General features: G+C 41.2%; 1 protein-coding gene across 2 annotated transcripts; it reads left to right on the top strand.

Annotated features, from left to right (window-relative positions):
* The first annotated feature begins 298 nt into the window (after nucleotides 1-298).
* On the top strand, nucleotides 299-16,067 carry pibf1 (progesterone immunomodulatory binding factor 1). 2 transcript variants are annotated; one of them, XM_070840994.1, is made up of 19 exons: nucleotides 299-850; nucleotides 955-1,055; nucleotides 1,588-1,786; nucleotides 1,894-2,013; nucleotides 2,597-2,730; nucleotides 3,241-3,349; nucleotides 3,471-3,590; nucleotides 3,698-3,759; nucleotides 3,986-4,111; nucleotides 4,343-4,441; nucleotides 7,722-7,887; nucleotides 9,008-9,158; nucleotides 9,529-9,619; nucleotides 10,344-10,446; nucleotides 12,107-12,237; nucleotides 13,772-13,856; nucleotides 15,062-15,241; nucleotides 15,552-15,584; nucleotides 15,954-16,067. In XM_070840994.1, the coding sequence occupies exons 1-19, from the start codon at nucleotides 584-586 to the stop codon at nucleotides 15,999-16,001; spliced, it is 2,325 nt and encodes a 774-aa protein (XP_070697095.1). In that variant the 5' UTR covers nucleotides 299-583; the 3' UTR covers nucleotides 16,002-16,067. The 2 variants fall into 2 exon arrangements, with proteins under 2 accessions (XP_070697095.1, XP_070697096.1); XM_070840995.1 differs by lacking the exon at nucleotides 15,954-16,067 and having other exon boundaries at nucleotides 15,552-15,748.
* The last annotated feature ends 755 nt before the right edge of the window (nucleotides 16,068-16,822 follow it).

Here is a 16,822-nt window from a genome sequence, read left to right as displayed (position 1 = left end):
ACACAAAAGCAATGCAAAAATTCACAACTACATTTTACTATCTTTAAGTAACTTTAAAAAAATTAAAGTCCGTGTTCACTTTTTGTTGGCCATACCGTACTTGTTAAATGAAAACAAAGCAGAAGAGAGGCTGCGGGAAGGCTTCATAACAAGTGGTTAAACTGACAGCGCCCCAGCCGTTAGGAGGAGGTACTGCACAACGGGTGCACTGTAACCAATAGACGTTGGTTGTAATGCAGGTTAATGACCGCAGGGGGCGCTGTAGGCTGAGGCCACTCAGCACCAACACAGTCAAACAGTTGGCGGTTAGCAGACGGCTCGGAGCGGGACTCTTAAAAACAAAAACAACCCACCGTCTGCTCTTGTCAGCTCCGGGTTGTCACTTTAAATGTTACTTTTTTGAGTGTGCGGACGTCGGCAGTCTGTTTTAAACGACACAGCTAGACTGGTGCTCACGCATCGCGATGACTGTGACCTCCTAATTAACTTTCTAATCTCACGTAGCTAGCTAACCTCTAAGTTAAGTAGCTCGCTAGTTAACGTTAGCAAGAAATAACACAAGACACAAAACAACACACACAAAATGCCTCCCAAGAAGCAGCAGCTGAAACCGACAGCAGCCAACGTGTCCAGCTCCCTGGACCTGGAGTCGGAGGACATCAGCCTGGAGACAACCGTGCCCACCACCGAGGACATCTCCTCGTCCGACGAGCAGCGGGACGGCTCCCAGAAGGTGACCCGCCAGCTGATAGAGAGGAAGGAGCTGCTGCACAGTGTCCAGCTGCTGAAAATCGAGTTGTCTCAGAAAAACCTGATCATAGACAACATGAAGGCCGACCACATGTCCAAGGTAGACTGCCAAGTCAAAAGATGGACAGTGTGACCGTCTTTATTCTTTATTGCAGTGATTGTCCTCTTGATTGTTTCCATGCTTGTGTTTTGTGTGCGTGTCAGATTGAGGAGCTGGAGGAGAGGCTGAATGATGCTCTACATCAGAAACAAGTGTTTGCCCTGAGGCTGGACAGCCAGCTGAAACTAACTCAAGAGGAGACCAGGTGAGGAAAGCTCTTTTTTGTGTTGTTTTGAAATGTATATACACACTCAGAAAAGAAAACGAATTATCTGCATCTCTGGAAAAAGGTTGAAATTCTTCAAGAAAGTCAGAAAATGCAGTAAAATTGACACAAAAATACACAGTTTGACCAATTAATAAACTCATAACTGTCTCTCCTACAACATATTTTACTGTTTTCATGAACATTCTCCAGTCATGTGTTTTACAGTCATCCCGCCTGATTGTTATTGATATTAACGCACTTCTCACTGAATTAGTAGCACACAGAACGGCAGAGTCCGAAATGTGTATGCAAATGAACTAAATTAAAAAGAAATGTATGATGAAGATTTCCAGTGGTTGCCTTGCTTTTATGTCAGTTAAGATGATTGACAAAAGACTTCAAAAGGGATATGTACTGGAAGGATGACAAGAGTTTTAATCAGGATAACTCCGCCTGTGTTATCCATTCCTTCATATAGTTGGTCAAATAGAAAGGCGAACTGTGCAAAAATAAAGTTTGTCATCACCAGGAAGCAGCAGACTCTGCGTAAGCAAGAGATGGAGGCCATCCTGCTCAGGCAGCAGCAGCTAGAGGAAACCAACCGGCAGCTGTGTGAGAAGGCCGGAGAGCTGCGGAGGTCCCTCAGGGATCTGGACATCTCCCAGGACAGGTTCCAGGAGCTCCGCAACCTCCCTGATGACAAAATCACCATACAGGAATACGTAGCTGTAAGTATGGGAGAGCTCTCCCTAATCTGTACACCGCCAAAAAGTGACACGGTGTATGACGAGGCCGCTCCCGACATGGTGACCTTTTCTTTGTGCTGCGTGTTTAGATGCGTTTCTATGAGGTGGTGACTCCAATGAGGGGTCAGCTGGCTGAGCTCACCGTGAAAAGAGGCACTTTAACCAAAGAGCTGGATACACACAGAACCCAGATGAAGGCTTTGATGGAGGTAACACACACACACACACACACACACACTGCTGAACTTGTTTGTGCAGCACATCAACAAGGCACTGCTTCCTGTGACCTTCTTGTGTGTGTGTGTGTGAGCACCCTTACAATAAGTTTTCAGTCACACTTTTGCTTTGTATTCTTATTTTTACAACTCAAGAGGATCCGTTTTAAACTAACTGTGGAAAATGGGGAAGATCTAAGCCACCTGAAACATTTTCTGTTTATGCTAGACGCATCAGCTACTCTGCCCTTTACATGATCTTTTTCACAGCCTGCAGTGTTCAGCATGAGAGTGATGTGATTTACACAGCAAAAACAACCAGTTTATCTTCAGGCATCAACAACAAGTTAATGCCTACACATTCATCACTTGATGAGATAATGATGCAACATGCTGAATGCAGAGTAAGAATTTGACAGAAAATAGCATGAAACTTTTTTGACAGGGATTCTTGCTGAGGTCCTGTCTGTAAAAAATTAGGGCGTTCGGGAAGTAAAATCCTGTTTATTTGCACAGTGTGTCTTATATTATGAATAGTCCATTTGATGTAAGTGTTGTCTGTTCTGTGTATGCGCAGAGCTACGAGGAGGAACGGCGGCTACGGACTGAGCTGGAGTTGAGGAGCCAGAGACTGACCCTCGAACTGGCCGACACCAAACAGCAGATCCAAGAAGGAGACTATCGCAGAGACAACTACCCACACATCAAACGGTGTGTGTGTGTGTAAAATATTTTGCTCAGATTTGTATAAACTCCTTTTATAAACGCAATCTGGTGTTTCATCTACACAGTCTCTCGTGTAACCCAAAAATCTGTCAGTGTTTGAAATGAAACAATCCATTTATCATATTTGTTTGTTGTCTCCTCGTGTCTCACGTCAGACGCCCAGTGAAACGGGTCAGAGGTCAGGGTCAGGGTTGAATAATCATGATCAGGACATACAATAAAAGATGATATGAACAGCTGGTAAAATAAACAAGGTGACAAAATACATTGATTGCTGTGGGTATGAAGGAATTCTGTAACCTTTAGTTATCTCTATTTAACCTTATTTGACTTTTAGAGTCTGGAGATTTTTGGTTTAAGTATCTTGAAAAAGCTTGAATTTTATTTTCAAAAAGCTGCAAACCTAAAAAAAAATAGTTTTACCCACTATTTAACTTCTGGATACCTAAACTGCAGGTTCAAGTGTATGTTAACCTTTTACACTGTGGTTTATAGTGAGCGTGACAACTTTGAGGCAGAACTGAAGGATTTAACGAGGAGATTTGAGACGCTAGACTTGGCTCACACTGCACTGACCAGAGAGAGGAACACACTCAGCAAAGAGGTGCTTACATACCATCCCACACTATATTCTGTCTTCATCATTGACATCTCTTTTGGTGTACTGTGTTCTGTAATAGTTAATTTAAGAGTTAATACCGTTTCTTTCTCTTCTTACCCTCCAGGTGGCGACATTGCAGCAGTCAGTGACTCTCCTGCAGAAGGACAAGGAGTACCTGCACAGGCAGAACATGGAGCTTAGTGTCCGCTGTGCGCATGAAGAAGACCGCCTGGAGAGGCTGCAGGTCCAAACAGTTGATCTCTCAGCTAGGAGGCTCATGTAATTCAAAAGGCATTCAGTAACAGGAAAGGGTCGTCTAACATGCTCTCACCTCTTGTTTCTGTGGTCCAGGTACAATTAGAAGACGCTAAGAAAGCAAGGGAGGATGCCTACGAAAAATATGTTGCATCCAGGTTAGGCTCTACTGTTTTACATCAGCCATCAGCAGCCAATATGCTAATGTTTTTGTTATGGAACCTGAGCTAACAGAATTTTGATATTGATGGTTTCATCTGCCAGCAACATTATCATTCAGTCCATCTCACCTCTGATCCGATCAGTCGGAAAAGAGAGCCTCTGTGGGAAATGTTGTCTGCATAACTCTGTTGAAATTTTTCTTTCATCTTCTTCCCACTACAGAGACCAGTACAAGTCAGAGTATGAGGCCAAGTTGAGAGAGGAGTTGGAGAACATCAGGCTGAAAACCAGTCAGGAGATAGACAGCCTGCAGAGAACCTCCAGGGAGATGTATGAGAGGGAGAACAGGTCTGTTTTTTTTTCCCCCTACTTAAGTTTCTTATGAAACTGAATGTTGGTTAAAAACCATGAACGAATATCTGGGGCGCTGTTCAAGCCAGAGAAAGTTACGCATTTTATTACTTCACAGTTAAAATAAAAGGACATTCCAACGTAACTTTTACACACAGGCATTGAAGGCATCTTTCTACTGTGTGTGTCTGTGTGTGTCTGTGTGTGTGTGTGTGTGTGTTTGACCAGGAACTTGCGTGAGGCCAGAGACAATGCGGTGCTGGAGAAGGACAGAGCAGTTGCTGCTGAGAGAGACGCTCAGTCCAGATATGACCAACTGCTGGAACAGTGAGTTTTGCCACCCATCACACACATGAAGGTTTGACAGATTATATCAAACCTCGTTGATGTACATTGAACTTTTGCTTTTTATTCATTGCTTTTCTGTTTTCTACTCCTATGACTAGAAGGAGAAGGATTGTGTCATCAGTAGTGTGTGACATGATGTAACATGTTTAGCAAGCATCAGCGTGTTTAACAGCTCCGGTGGCCTTTTAGGAAATAAACATTCCAACTAAAACTGCTGCACATACAGTAAATGTAGAACACTTCTTGGATGTACAGTTAATAGACTGTATGTATTCACCCATTAAACTGTCAGGGAAAGCCGTTGGTGCAGTTTTTATTGTTGAGGTTTACCATTTCATATGTTAAATTCATTCATTGTCCCTGTAGGCCAATCCAAAAAGTGTTAGCTTGTCATGTACAGGGGTGACAAATCAGTTTATAAGATAAATCTTGGTTCTGAATTTGTCTACTGGGGTTCGCTTATATTCAGCCTGAATGTCTGTGTTTTCCCTGAAATCTGTGAGCTTGTTTTTGCTCTGACACCGATGTGCGAGCAAGCGGCAATCTGTCATCAGCGCATGTTGTGGGCGTGGTAGGACTGTGGTCCATCTCTTAGTAAAGATCACATGAATGCTTTTGCCGTAACCGAGGGGTCAGAAGGTCAAATGGAAGTCAGAGTTCACTGAGGGTCACTTTAGTAGCAACTGGTGTCACTGGCCTGGCTGCCTGCCTCTCGGGAGTGAAATTCTTTCAGCGCAGGTTGAATGCAAAGTGAGAGAGGTGATACCGTGGAGGCAGCTTATATGCCAAGGAAATCCCCTCAAACTGTTGCTAATGATTTTAAAAGGCTTCAGGTTTTCTCTTGTTCTCTACAAAGGGAGCAAAATTGTGAATTTTATGGTAACAAATGTTTAGCACCTTTGTTTTTTCTCTGCTTTTTTTATAGCAAATTATTCTAATGTTGCTTTTTAGACATTTCCCATTTCAAACTTACTCTTAGTGATTTGTGTGGATGTTGCTAGTTCCAATCTCTGCTCCAGGCAACAATGCCCATCTCGGTATAGCCTCGAAAGGTGCCTCTGGGTCATGGCCTTGTAGGAAGTTTCAATTCTTCCATGAAAATTGCAACAGATATATTGTGAACCCTGCTGCACCCACACACACATGCACACACACTTTAAATCTGTTTGTTTTTTTCCTTGGAGGAGGTGTTTCAGTTAGTCTCCTGAACAACTCCTGTTTCTGTGCTGTATTTCTCCTGTTTGTCCATAAATAAATTAAGCATATTTGTACCAGATTTTCTAGTCATACACTTTTTGGAAACATGGTTTAAGTATTGAAAAAGAAGTATGCAGACAAATATGTTTCCACAACATGTCTCAATTGGCATTTACATTTCAATACTTAGCTCTATTTTAAACTTAATTTTACAATATTGTATCTGCCACACACACACACGCAGCAGCAGCAGCAGCAGCAGTAGTTGCTGTCCTAGGTTACTACTACATACCGGTCATTTCTTTAGATCCAAACCACCAGCTGTTGGTCTTTCCATGCACACACACACTTTACTCTCGCTTACACTCTCTCTCTCTCTCTGCTGCGATCACATTCCCTCTATGTGTCGTATCGCAAGCCAGCAACGACAGATGCTAGCCACAAGCCCTTAACCCCTAACCCCACGCATGCCCCTATTTTTGGGGAAAAGAATGAGGCAGACAGGCTTGAAATGGCGTCAGATGATTGTGGCATAGAGGGCCAGCTTGAATCTAGGTGCTCTTATTTCAGAATGCCGGCTAACAGGCCTGTTGCTGTGATCAACCTGTCCAAGATAAAGTACTGAGTATGGGTTCTGTCTTGTTGTAACGAAACTGCCTTGGGGAGCTACAGAGTCAGGTGCTGTTACCTACTGTAGCTGTAAATATTTCCCTTAAAATGATTGCCGCCGCCATTAATGAAAGAAAGCATAAAATGTCAACCATGTGTACATGACTGTCTGAGCACACAGCTCAGCCCTGCGCTCTATGGATGATGAAATCCTATCAGGTCAGCTGTAATCGAGGGTTATTAATATTATCCAACCAACTTCCATGGTTTAATAGAGTGTGTGTGTGTGTGTGTGTGTGTGTGTGTGTGTGTGTGTGTGTGTGTGTGTGTGTGTGTGTGTGTGTGTGTGTGTGTGTGTGTGTGTGTGTGTGTGTGTGTGTGTGTGTGTGTGTGTGTGTGTGTGTTTGAAAGCTGCCTGAGGAAGAGTACTAACCGTTTGTTGCGAAAACTGCTTGTCTGTCCTTGTTTGACTTTTAGAGCTGCAGCAAATTTTTATTTAAATTTTCTCTCAGTCTATTGATTATTTTTTCAATTAATTGTTTAGTCTATAAAATATCTGAAAATAATGGAATAACACCGTCCGTAATTTCCCTTAGCATAAAGTGATGTTTTTGAATTGCTTTTTGTATCCCATTGATACTCAATTTAAGATGACATGAAACAAAGAAAAGCAGAAAACTCGATTAATTAATATCGAAAGGATGAACCTCCTATGTTCATGTTGCGGTCTGTTTGCAGTTTTGTTGATCTGTTCCCAATAGAAGTTAAGTAGTTTGTTTTTTGTTTTGGTTCTGTTAGAAATGTTTTGTGCAAGCTTGCCCATCCGCTTATGTATGCAGAACTGTATCTGAAAGCAGAAACGGACGAATATGATGTCTCTTTCTTTTTTCTTTCCTCATTACTAAACACTTATGTAGGAACACCTTTCTCTAGTTGCCAACAAGAATCATGGAAGATCAAACAAAACCAAACATTGCTGCGAGCGCCATTGAGAAACACTCCTCTGTCACGAAATGATTTAAGACTTGGCTTTCCTGCTCGGTGACTTGGTGTAATGCTGTAGTTGCCAAGATGTTAGGTGCCACAGAACACTTAAAGCATATAAAAACTCAACAAATAAAAGATATTTACTGTGCAAGGCATACCAAAGAGTCACTTCCTTGCCAATTTCAAAACAAACATGTTATCCTGTAAACCAAGTGTAATTGTATCTATATGAAGTAAGACATTGCAACAGTTGTTTGAAACCACCAGGCTTGTCTTAGCTCAACCAGGGGCCCAGAGCTGAGTTTACCCTCCGTGCGAGACGCAGCCGCTTTATTATCTGTGTGCGTCTAATCTGTCTGCGCCAAATCACACCTACTCACATTCATATGTAGTGAGGTGTGTGTGTGTGTGTGTGTGTGTGTGTATCTGCAGCGTATGATTGACTCATGCGTCTCCATCCATGCAGGTTCCGTCAGCTCCAGCTGGGTACTGACAGCCGGGTAGCAGAACTGTCCAACCACGCCAAGCTGCACTCCTTCGAAGCCGAGCGCGCTCAGATGGTCAAGGAAGAGACGGCTAAGGCCCTGGCCCAGTGCCAGGTGGAGTGTGAGAAACAGCAGAAGAAACTGGAGGTACCCCAAACATGAAGACAAAAAGGAGAAAATGTTTTAACTGTTACGTTACAGGCGTATATCCAATTACTAGTTTATCCTAATGTAGTCTTATTTTCTGCTCTCGTCATCACATCACATGAATTAATACAATCAAGATTGCACAACTGATTTCTGTTCATTTAGGGAGGAGTCCATGTGCAGTCCAAAGATTAATGTTCCACTCTCAGTATTATGTCTATCCAGTCTTTATATGTGCATCCAGTGGCTCCATTCTTATCTCTTTCCACTGTAGCAAACCCATTTGTACAAGAAGTTAATTGAGTGCAGATTATTCTTCATGTCTGAATGCACTTAACTGAGGTCCAACTCTTCACCTGTGTTTAACCTGTCCTGCCTGCTAGAGGGACATGCGTGGTGTAATGATGCATTGCACATGTTCATGGAAGGAGGAAGAGATTTTCTGTTTTTAGAAACGCAGCGAGTTGAGAGCAAGTTTAACTTTTGACTGTGGAGTTTGTTGTTTAGCTTTGATTCTGTTCCAGTTCCTTATTTTAGTGAGTTTTAAAGCCAGTTTGAGTCCTTTCATTTAGATTTTTTTCCCCCCTCATTTTTTCTTTTACTTCTCTTTGCGAATGTTTTCCTCTTTGTCTGTAACTGTGTTACAGTAAATATGGGAGCACGATGAATGGTGCATGGTAACAATGAACATTTTTTTAGTAAATATACACATCTGTCATTTTCACATTTACCACAACAGCAACTCTGAAAGACTAACAACAGGTGTTAGGCTGAGTTTCAGTGTGAATGACATGAAACACATTTCAATTATACAATTTCATCAAAACTTTACATACTTTGATTTAATGTTAGTTGATGCTTTTTTGTCTACTATATTAAAAGTATGGAGATTTGAATCCATTATCCATCATTTTATCACACAGACAGACATGAACATTATTCCATAGGCAGATCATTCCATTTGTATTTCCATTTCAGTTTCAAATAGCATGTTTTTGTCAACTGGCCACCACAGAAAACAATGCTGAAGGTTCCCTCGTTTGCTCTCTATCTCCCCCTACTCCTCTCCTCCTTCTGTCTGTCTGTCTCTCTCTCTCTCTCTTCTCCTCCTGTGCTTCAGCTCCTGACCCAGGAGTTTTACAGGCTGCAGACGTCATCAGAGAAGCGGTTGGCGGAGATGCAAGCTCAGAATGCCGAGCAGGCGTCTCGGCTGGAGACGTATGAGAGGCTTGAGCAAGAGTTGGACCAAGTCACCATGCAGGCTGCCGAAAGTAAGAACATAGTATCAGCTGCGTAGCACCCATTACATTACACACATTACTTAGAAGTCAAAAAGACAACCGAGCTAGCACCAATTCCTTCAAATGCCTTAGTATGGCATCAGTGAGTGTGTGTAATTAACACGACCGCAACATATTGGATTAAGATTTAGGGGACCAGCATATAAAAATATATAAGAAAAAAAAAAAAATGAAATAGCCGTCGTGGAGTTGTACTAGACAGCCCTGTTACTGTGGATGGAACAGAAGTTTAGGAGAATAGAAAGATTTTAGAAGGAAACTAACCACACATTGCTATGTTGTTAACATCATGGTCATGGAGAGTCATACAGAAGGTGTTTGTGTTTCTGTCCGGTGCCAGTTGAAAATGAAGAGGAGGCAGAGAGGGTTTTGTTCTCATACGGCTATGGAGCCAATGTTCCCACAACGGCCAAGAGAAGACTAAAGCAGAGGTACAGTATATGATACACTTCACAGGTACAATAACAGTAGGCCAGAGAGCTGTCACCAAACAAAAACTGGAATTTGCTTCCATCGCTACTGTGTGTACATACTGTATACACTATTACACTTCACTAACAAACCAGCATGCTAATATAATAATATTCAACTTTGCTCACCAAAATGCTTTCTTTGTATCCATAATGCCTAAGAAACATTATGAATGCATGCTCTACCTCATGAAGCTTTTGCAATGCAACATTTTAATGTTGTTATAATTCGTAAGATTTTCATGAAATCAACCCCCAGTTCTGATACTATTTCTGGCCGGTATTAGCCACTGAATGTATTTAATGCATTAACAGTCCGCCATTCCTGCGCTGGATTTGGATTGTCTACCTAGAGATGAGGCAGTCACAGGAAGGCAGCATGTAATCCATTTCATCTTACTGATAACAGCCTCACTGTTTGCTTACATCAGAGCTGCTTCACATTAAAAGCATTGAAAAATGGGTGACTTTTATTATGAAGCGAAAACGCACTTTTAGGATCATTAGGATTTTTCTCTTTAAATTATGCACTAAATACTTGCATCTTACGCCACACTTCTCTTGAGCATGCATGTGCAGCCAAAAAGTTAAATTGATCCCAACTGTTGGTTACATAAACTAGTGTAAACTTGCTGCTGTTGTCATGTTTTGGAATTTCCAAAACTGTGTTTATGTTGTGGTGCAGTGTGCACCTAGCCCGCAGGGTGCTGCAGCTCGAGAGGCAGAACACATCACTGCGGAGAGAGCTGGAGAGACACAAGTCGCAGGAAGGACAGATAACAGAGGAGGTAAACACACACAGCATCCAGCTGTGTAGCTGCCTTGGGACCATCATTGATGGGGACAAATTCTAATTTAATGTTCACACACTCAAAGAAAAAATACACTCAAAGCACTTCAAGTTAGTACCTGCAACACACTCTTGTTTTCCCACCATCACAAGTTTATGGTTATTCCACATCTTCTGTCAAAGCCATACTGATTTATATTAACTGGCTTTTACCTCTTTCTCATGACATAACAGCATCATTATCACAGAGCCAAGCTTGGTGGCTCCTCTCTGATCATCTGCCATTTACCTTCTCACACAAACACTGTGCTGTGAAAGTCAGCGGGGAGAGCACATCTTATCGCTTTCTTAAGGACAGAACCTTGAGCTGAAGCCGCATTTGGGTTGACTCTTTTCTCTGATAGGACAAAACAAACAAATCTCTGAATCTACCTTTAAAGTGTCTACAAAATGACAGGTTGTGTGAGAGCAGACATTGTGGACCTTATATGAGAAGAGCGAGAAGTTTGACTCCTATTACCTGTCACGCTCGTTCACACAGTGAGAAACAGTGTGAAACTGAGACCGTCACGCTCTTCACTCTCTCAATCATTGAGGCTTTTGTTGTGGTTGGTGTATCATGTGTGTGCAGCGTTGAGACTTTAGTTTTGGGTGTGTGTATTTTGTCTGGGAATGACTATGTGCGAAGTCACATGTCTACTACTTGTGCTCTGACTTTAAAAATCACCCAGTAAGGTTTGAAATTACGAGAACGACAGCTCTGGCAGCCAGCGTGCTTGCTTTTTTCCTCACTTATTATAATCTCAATGAGAGGAGAGATTGTGCAACCCAAGAGGCTGGGCAGGTTTAAATACGGACTAAATAAGCCAACCATTCAGCTGTCAGCTGTGATTGACTGGCACTGATGAAAGAAAAGCATGACATATTATACTTTTTATTCACTAGGGTGTTAACCACTTAACCACCCACACAGATGCTCTGACTAACTAACTATTGTCCTTACCCTCCTACCCACTTCTACTCACTACTGGCTGGCTGTAAAAGTTAATGTGTAACACCTTAACGTTTCGCAGATTAACCATTGTACTGACTGAGCCATATTGTATTAAGATATGTACGTGTAGACTCTTATATTAGTGATCGTCATGACATTATAATTGCCCATTTATGACAGTAATTGTAAGAAAGAGGTTGTAAAGAGAGGTTGAACGAGATTGGGATTTTTCTTGGCATTTGCACTTTATGTCTTCATCTTTAATTAATGTGTACTCCAACTTTTAACCTTTTAATAAAAAAGGATACACCTTACATACACCTTCATAAGAACTCGTCTTTATGAGCACACAAGCCACCCCTGAATGACATCAGAGATAAGAAAGTCTTGACAGATTTGCACTGTTTTATAATGTTAACCACATGTTAAGTCACGTTTAAATTAGAAATATTCCATAGCTGCTAACATTAGCTTTTACAAGTGAATTGTTAAAGTCATGTTAAGTGCAATTTAACATATAGTGATTGTGCAGATTAAAGTCCCTTGAGGCAAATTTGTGAAAGTGTGCTGACTAGATGACACTGACTTGACCTGACTCGACCCTGACACTATGTAGGTGAAGTGATTCGTCCCTATATTTGCCAACTCCGGTGTTGCCCCACAGTTGCTGGCCGCCAACCAACTCTTACAGCAGACGCAGCAGCCGTATAGCTACCTGATTGAGGCGGTGAGACAACGCGACGCTCAGATCAGCGCGTTGAAGGAGCGCATGGCATCGCTTGAGGATGATGTCAGGTACAAGCACAGAGCATGCACCCACAAAGTCTCTGCATGCACGTAAGAACTAAACATGAACTTTTTAAAGTGAAGGCCATTAAGTCTTCTGTCTTGCTTGCCAAACTCTATTAATTTCATTTGTTTGTTGTAATTTACTCGTCGTGGCAGCAGGCCATACCTCCCAGCCTTTAGGCGTCTCTGTTTTATCCTCTTTGCACCTAGCTCTTTCCGTCTGTGTGAAAACCTGCATGTGTGCATGGGTTTGTTTATGTCCAATAAGTGAGTGTTTTCCACCAGCACACCCATGGCCACTGACCTAACCCTGCATGTGACCCTCTGTATTTTAACTTGAGAAATATGCAACCTGACAGACAGCAGGTTAACGCTTGCTGCTCACTACCACTGAAGGCTCACCTGGGGCAAGCAGGAGAGTTTGACAGAGATTTTGATGTTTTCCTGTGGCTATGCAGTGCTACCGGTTTAGACACAACTCACGGGGGATTCTCACCTTATGTACTACAATCTCTCTGTCTTCAGTATTAATTGTATTCACCGTTTGTTTGGCGATATTCAGAATTCACTTATCTCAAATCAGCGAATACCAGTGTCTGCAGCAGAGGTAGATCTCAGGCTGTAAGACCCACGAGTTTATATCTTTTTTTCCAACTTCTACAAAATTTGACAACCTTTTATAGACCACCTCAGTTCAGTCAAATTCAGACAAGAATGCAGACAGCCCGATGCATCCATCACCCTTCCTATTTATTTTATCTTATTTTACTTTATTTTCCACCTTTGTACTTAAAACTGCGTAGTTATGTATCAATGTTTAAACTCCCCCTTTTTTTCCCACTGTTCTCAGTGAACAGTGATGATGGTACCAAGCTGTTTCATGATTTGCATGACCATTTGCTGTGAAGCACCCCATAATAAGCCCCTGCTTGTATGTTTCACAGCCCCAGGAAAGAACACATGGACAGTACTGTGTAGAGAGGGAATATTTCTCTCACGAGTATATCCTAGAAATTCATGATTTGCATTTTTGATTTATCGTTTAGTTCTTGATGGTTTTATACCAGTGATTTATACACTCAGTGCTAGCAAACCTAACTGCTGCCATGTAGACTATTTGATTTATAGCCCAGCATTTTGTTAACTTTTTTATTTATTATTTTTATTTATCCCCTGAAACCACACTTCAATACACAGTCACTCAAATGAAGCAACATTCAAATTACAGCATATACCACACCTTCATGTCTGATCTTGTGTTGACCCTAGTCTGACCCCACCCTCAAGCAAAATAAAACGCTTTAACAATGGACATCAACTGTATGCATACATCACACTATTTCTACAGTCTTATAACATCCTGCCCTAAAGAGTCACATAAATCATTAATTGAAACCACTGATCAGTCACTCTCAGGGTTTGTTGTATAGGTTTCATATTACCTTATAAGTAACTATAATATTGAATATTGAATTCATAACTTGTAGTAAACAGTCACGTTTTTTCTGATCTCTGTTTTTGTTTTTGGGTGTGACCGCAGTGCTCTGAGGAAAGAACGGACCGCTCTGCAACAGGTCAAAAACAACATGGCTGCCGATCTGGAGAGACTCCTCAACCATCGAGAGGTACGCACGACCATGATGGTCACACTGTTTGATTTCAGCTGTTTTTCGTGTTTGGTGTTTTAGTTGTGACAACTGCATTCAGCGTCTTCTGTCCCCGCGTACTGTGCTGTCTCAAAATGGTGAAAAACAGGAAATTCTTCTGTGGAAACACAAACTCAACCAGTTATTCCTGTTCTCCATTTCGGAAATTGTAGCAAAATCTGAAAATCTTTTTTATTATGGCTGCACCTAAGGACTATTTTCATGAATTTCTTAACCATCTTAATATATCAATTAATTGTTTGGTCTATAAGACATTGGAACACTGTAAAGAAAAAAATGAAATGTGTTCTTTTGTTGAACCAATAGTCCAATAATAAAAATATTAAAATAATATTAAAAAAAAATGTAATTATGATTTAAGACAAGGATAAGGAAATAATTGTCACATTTTTTGAACCTGGAATCATGAATCATTTGGTATTTGTGCTGAGGAATATTACCAACGATTCATCGATTATTAGAATAATGGCTGATTAATTTTCTGTTGATCAACGAATCTGTACATGGACTAGTCGTTCCAGCTCTACCCCTTAAAGTTATCATACAGTGTTGCAACGCTTCCTTCAAGATTGCGTGTGCACGTGGGAGTGCGTCCCCCAAACCAGCCGTTTGCTGTATGAAGTATGTGCCCTGTCATAGACAGCTGTTCCTCGGCCTGACTGTTTGGGATGCCACCAGTGTGCGTGCGTGTATGTGTGTGTTTTTGGTGTACGTGTGTGTGCGCTCGTGCGTGTGTGTGACATGCCGGGGCTCATGTCCTCAGGGGTGATAAATAGAACCGTGAAATGGCCCAGAGTCCTCCCCTCTGCCCTGCCGCCACCCCCGCAGACCCTTGAGCTTGTTGAACTTATTGCAAGTCGTCCCATGTTTGGACTTCAAGAGCTCGGCCGTGTCTGTCCGTGATTCAAGACAAATGAAGAATTCTTAAACATTTCAAATCAAATCAAATATTTTTTGTATCAGTGTAATATTTTTAATACATTTATTATATATTCCTGTTTCAATTCCAGTGTCAGGATCTCTGTTGAAGATGACCCGTTGATTTAGTTAAGATTTCTATCTTTTTGGACGCTACACTCCCACTTATTTCTCATAAAGACTCCTGTTTATTGTTTTACCCTTGTTTTCACACCCCTGTTTTTACGAACCATGTGATTCTCCAGGAGTTAGCGGTGATGAAGCAGGTCCTGATCAGCATGCGGTCCAGACAGGGAGACGCTCTAAACCTGTCGGAAACAGATAAAACTGCTATCAGAACCTCCGGTGCAGGAAAACACCGGTCCAAACGTATCAACAGGACCACAGAAGAAGAGTCACCAAACAAACCCAAACCCACTGTGTTTGTAAGTGTCTGATTTGGCAACATCCTTATATGAGTCACACCGCCTTAACCTGTCTGGACAGAAGTTCAGACAAAGAAGAACTAGAGCTTAACTGGAAATGATAAATTGCTTTTTTCATTTAGTTTCGTTTGAGCTATTCACTGCGGTCAGCTGAGCAAAGATATGCTTTAGTATATAGTATATATTAGCGTTAATCAGGAGGAAGTCAAATAGGTGAGAATATCTGAAGAATCCAAACAAGAGCTCCTGCTTTCATGGACTTCATAGCTTTCTAACCATCATTTTTACTCTCTGTCTCTCTCATTTGCAGACCAATAAAGAAGTTCCTGATTGGTACCAAAAGGTGAAGCAGAAACCCAAATGAAGAGTCATTTGTGTTACATTTCTGACCACTCAGGGCTTTAATAGTCTTATGTTTTATTAAGGCGTTTGTATTTTAAACTTGTAAATCACACCTCCTTTCAAATTTCTTTTTTTTTTTTTTTAAATACAAAAGCAGAAACTGTTGCTGTTGTCTGAGTGTTTTGTTGTTCTCATCTCTGGTTACATATTGTTCAGAGAGGATAAATTCCCTGCGTACTGGTCCAAAACCAGCGGTATTACCTTCCACAGGGTACACATTCCTAGCTAACTGACTGCCCAAAAATTCCTCTTTCTTGGCAGTGGTCTATTTTATTAGGTCTGTCTATCATTATTTCCTCATCTTTTCCAGGTTTGCAGATACTGGTCTACAGGCAAGCAGCATTGCAGGGTCCTCTGATTTGCACAAGCTGAAGCTCCTTTGGCTTTAAATATAGACATAGTAGGCATACCGTTATCATTTCTGACCATGCTCTTATAAGTGTCATATTAAACTCTGCCAAAGAGCTGCCATAATGCTGGGATATCCCTTTTTCCCTCCTCTCTAATGTTCTTCTAATAAAATGTATGCTAAGCACGCAACTTTGTTCTATGTAAATAATATTGACATGACATGACAGGACTTCATAATGTGGAGGAAAGGCCACTGCGCAGTTTTACACACCCTCCAGCTCACATTACAAGGATGTCCTGTTGACTTAAACGGTTTAAAATCCCTTACTGTCACATATCAAAAAGACACTCCACTGATTTTGTAGATTAGTTTACTTCTCGTGAGAATTACTTCTCAACCTGTGAAAACAACGAATGAAATGTCCCAGAAAAAAGGCTTGAAAAAATAAATGATCTCAGCTTGAGACTTAAACATTTTTAACGGAAAGCCTGCTTTACCAACTGGGACTGCAGGGTTTGACAGAAATGGGCATTTAAGAGGCTGTGGGGGGGGCACTTGCATTATGGGAAATGTAGGACTCAGTGATTTTTGTATTATGACCCACATTAGGCAGTAGAAAGTCGTTCTTGCTTTAATGTATATTTTTGAGACCCCCAGTTTAATTAAACACAAACTATTAATAACATAAATTTAGATATATTTAGTGACATTACGTTTTTTGATTTGATTTGATTGATTTTGATTTGATTAAATATATACATATTTATATTTTTTGATATAAGCTTAAAAAGAGAGGTATTTTTAATAGATGAGCACAAACTAATGTG

The sequence above is a fragment of the Pempheris klunzingeri genome, chromosome 12 (genome assembly GCF_042242105.1).
Source record: "Pempheris klunzingeri isolate RE-2024b chromosome 12, fPemKlu1.hap1, whole genome shotgun sequence".
Lineage (NCBI taxonomy): Eukaryota > Metazoa > Chordata > Actinopteri > Acropomatiformes > Pempheridae > Pempheris > Pempheris klunzingeri.
Note: the sequence above shows the minus strand (reverse complement) of the source record. Positions and strands in the feature narration are given on the sequence as shown.

Bases quoted from the DNA above. Each gene is read 5' to 3' on its own strand.
- pibf1 (XM_070840994.1), top strand. From the start codon at position 584: ATGCCTCCCAAGAAGCAGCAGCTGAAACCGACAGCAGCCAACGTGTCC. The intron at 9,620-10,343 runs GTACAGTATATG...GTTGTGGTGCAG, and splicing joins AAGAGAAGACTAAAGCAGAG to TGTGCACCTAGCCCGCAGGG. The intron at 12,238-13,771 runs GTACAAGCACAG...GTGTGACCGCAG, and splicing joins TCGCTTGAGGATGATGTCAG to TGCTCTGAGGAAAGAACGGA.